Below are 3,047 nucleotides of genomic sequence, written 5' to 3' on the forward strand. Positions count from 1 at the left end.
TTTTTTTTTTCTGTCTGCACCAGCTGGTGTTTCTGGGTTGTTGGTTTCTCTAGCTTCCAACTCCAGGATATATGAGGCAAAAAGAAACCCCAGGGAACTCATCACTCTGTTGTTCCTTGGATATCAAGGGCTCTAGTTGGTTTGGCTTCTTACATATTCCAGAGTCTGCTTTTATTTTTTTTATATGTGATTTCTAGGATTTTTAGCCATACTTAGGAAGAGGAATGGGGAAATATACGTCTACTTCATCTTTCTGGAAATTCTCTACTTTGCTGTTTAAATGTGTGAGAATATTTATTCTTATATCCTAAATGTCCAATAACAGACGATTGTACCTTATGGTATTTTACACACCCACTCAAATAATGATCATGAGACAATCTTATATTTTTATTAAGAATGAAAATACTTAAGATAACATAGTGAAAATTAGGTCAAAACTATATGCCTATGCAACTATGATTGCTACTATATGGAAAAATTCATTGTAAGAAAGAAAACTAAAAATTCCCAAAATACTGACAATGGATGTTTGGGGTATGGAATTATGAGTAATTTTTCCCTTTGATGTGCCAAATTGAAAGAAAAAAAGAATCTAGTACTTTTATAATTAAAAGTAAAATAAAATACAATGTATTATATTCCTAAGTTTTTTCTCAGAATGATACATACAACTATCTTCCATGATATATGACATTTTACATTAATTAGCTAATCTATTTGTATTTGAGGAGTTACGAAATATTTTCCCCCCGGGTTTAGGCAAAATCAAATTACTGGCATGGGTTTGACAATTACCTTGGCATCAAATGGTTATTAACAGAAATAAGCATGTTGTTATACAGCAGAAACTAACACAACATTGTAAAACAATTATACTCCAATAAAGATGTTAAAAAAAACCCAAATAAACAAACAAATAGAACAGATAGAAAGCTTGGAAATAGACCCATGATACATAGAACTTGATGTACAAGAAAGGCAGCACCACAAAGGTGGCAAAGCCATCTTTATGAGGAAAGAATAGATTGCTTAGAAAGTATGTTGATAAAATTGGTTTACAGTATGATGAAAAATTAAGTTAAATGCCTACCTTACACTAAATACAAAGGTAAACTTCAGATAGCTTAAAGATACAAATGTAAAAGTAAAACAATGAGGCTAATGGAAGAAGAAGCAGGAGAATATCTTTGTGACTTAGGATGGGGAAAGGTTTCTTAAACAAGATCCAAAAATACAAAACTTAAATCACTAAGATGTATACTTTAAATATCTTACAATTTTATTTGTCAATTATACCTCAATAAAGCTGAAATTTAAAAAAAAAAACAGTAATAAGCTACAAGGCTGTATTTACCATGCTAAAAGAATGAAAACATTTTATTTGGAGATCAGCAAGAAAGCTTTATAAACTCCTAGGATATCACAAATAAGCAAGCAAAAGAGGAAATGATAAAACACAAATACATTGTGGATGCTTAGAGGAGAAATTTAGAATATGAAAGCCTTCTTGACTTGAGTTTCAAGTTTGGATGTCCCTGATTGAAGCACCATCTCCTTTCCAGGATGCTGCTGGCTTCCGTTCCTCCATCTGCCGTGCTGGGTATTTAACCTTCATGTACAGCAGTTTTCCATTGTTCAAATTATGTATGCCAAGCATGGCTCACAAGTGTTGTTTGACGTGCTTGTTGCAGAACATGGGTTACAGGGAAGCCTGTGGAAAATCCATTTTTAACTAAGCTTAACATGGGGAAGCTGGATAAAATGTCAACTCGGAAAAAAATCTGCTAAAATTTGCCCAGCAAATTATGTTCTGAAGAACACTCTACAGAGTAACATTTGACTGAAGTCTATTTTATCCCTAGACCCAGAATTGTCACTTCGTGCTCACTGAAGCATTAACAGTTGAATAAGTTTTATGTATTTTCTTCACTTGGCAAATGCCATCTTATGCGTGTTCTTGAGTTTCCTTTAATGGAAGACAGCAGCAAAGGGAGACTCCCAGCTTGAAATGTCATATGTAATATTTTTTTTACTTTAGAACTTTGGAATATTTTGCACATTTCTATTGTCATGTGATTAGCCTCGCTGCTTTTCGTCACTCTTTAAGATCTTTTAACACATTAAGGAGGTTTGACCTTGGCCAGATCTTGGGGAAACAGGATTGTCTTACATGAGTCTTTTTGTGACTGTGGGGGATTTTGAGAGTAATTGTGTGGAACTTGCCTGCAGTCCTCGCTCTCCAGCAGCCCCCAGTATGTGTTGATCTCACACTCCAGCCGGGCCTTGGTGTCCAGCAGCACCTCATACTCCTGGTTCTGCCGCTCCAGATCGCAGCAGATCTCGGCCAGCTGCTTCTCCACGTTATCAATCAGGCACTGTATGTGGGCCATCTGGGAGCTGTACTGGGCCTCGGTTTCTGCCACGGTGCATTCCAGAGATTCTGTCTGCAGAAGGAAAAGAGTGTAAAAAAAGCTGTTGTAACACAGTCTCTGGTGCTAGATCGCCTGTTTTTCAACCTTTCTCTATCCTTTTTTTTTCCAGTGTGACTTTGGGAAAATTACCTAGCTTCTCTGAGCCTCAGTTTTACTCTATGAAAAATGAGGAATGAAAAGCACCTATCTCATAGGATGTTTGGGAGGGTTAAATGAGTAAATATATATAAAGTATCTAAAACAGGGCCTGGAAAAAATTTAAGGGTAGTAAGTGTTATCATTACCACTATGACCACTGCAACCTGAAACATACTTGTGTAGCCCACAGAGGATCAAAAGCATTTGAGAGGAAACATTGTATATGTGCTCCAGGCTCCTAGTGTGGTTAAGAGAAGAGGCTCTGGGATTGAACCAATTGGATTCAGCTTCCACTTTTGCTGCTTAAGAATTGCATGACCGGGCTTCCCTGGTGGCGCAGTGGTTGAGAGTCCGCCTGCCGATGCAGGGGACACGGGTTCGTGCCCTGGTCTGGGAAGATCCCACATGCCGCGGAGCGGCTGGGCCCGTGAGCCATGGCCGCTGAGCCTGCGCGTCCGGAGCCTGCGCTCCGCA

At 38.1% G+C, this 3,047-nt stretch overlaps 1 protein-coding gene across 1 annotated transcript in view; it reads right to left on the reverse strand.

Moving 5' to 3' along the window:
* Positions 1 to 1,638: 1,638 nt before the first annotated feature.
* Positions 1,639 to 3,047, reverse strand: part of KRT40 (keratin 40) — a 6,778-nt gene continuing 5,369 nt past the window's right edge. Inside the window, 2 exon segments of the mRNA XM_024130170.1 lie at positions 1,639 to 1,714; positions 2,227 to 2,447. Coding sequence (XP_023985938.1) covers positions 1,639 to 1,714; positions 2,227 to 2,447 — 297 coding nt within the window.

This window comes from Physeter macrocephalus, chromosome 14, assembly GCF_002837175.3.
Source record: "Physeter macrocephalus isolate SW-GA chromosome 14, ASM283717v5, whole genome shotgun sequence".
NCBI lineage: Eukaryota > Metazoa > Chordata > Mammalia > Artiodactyla > Physeteridae > Physeter > Physeter macrocephalus.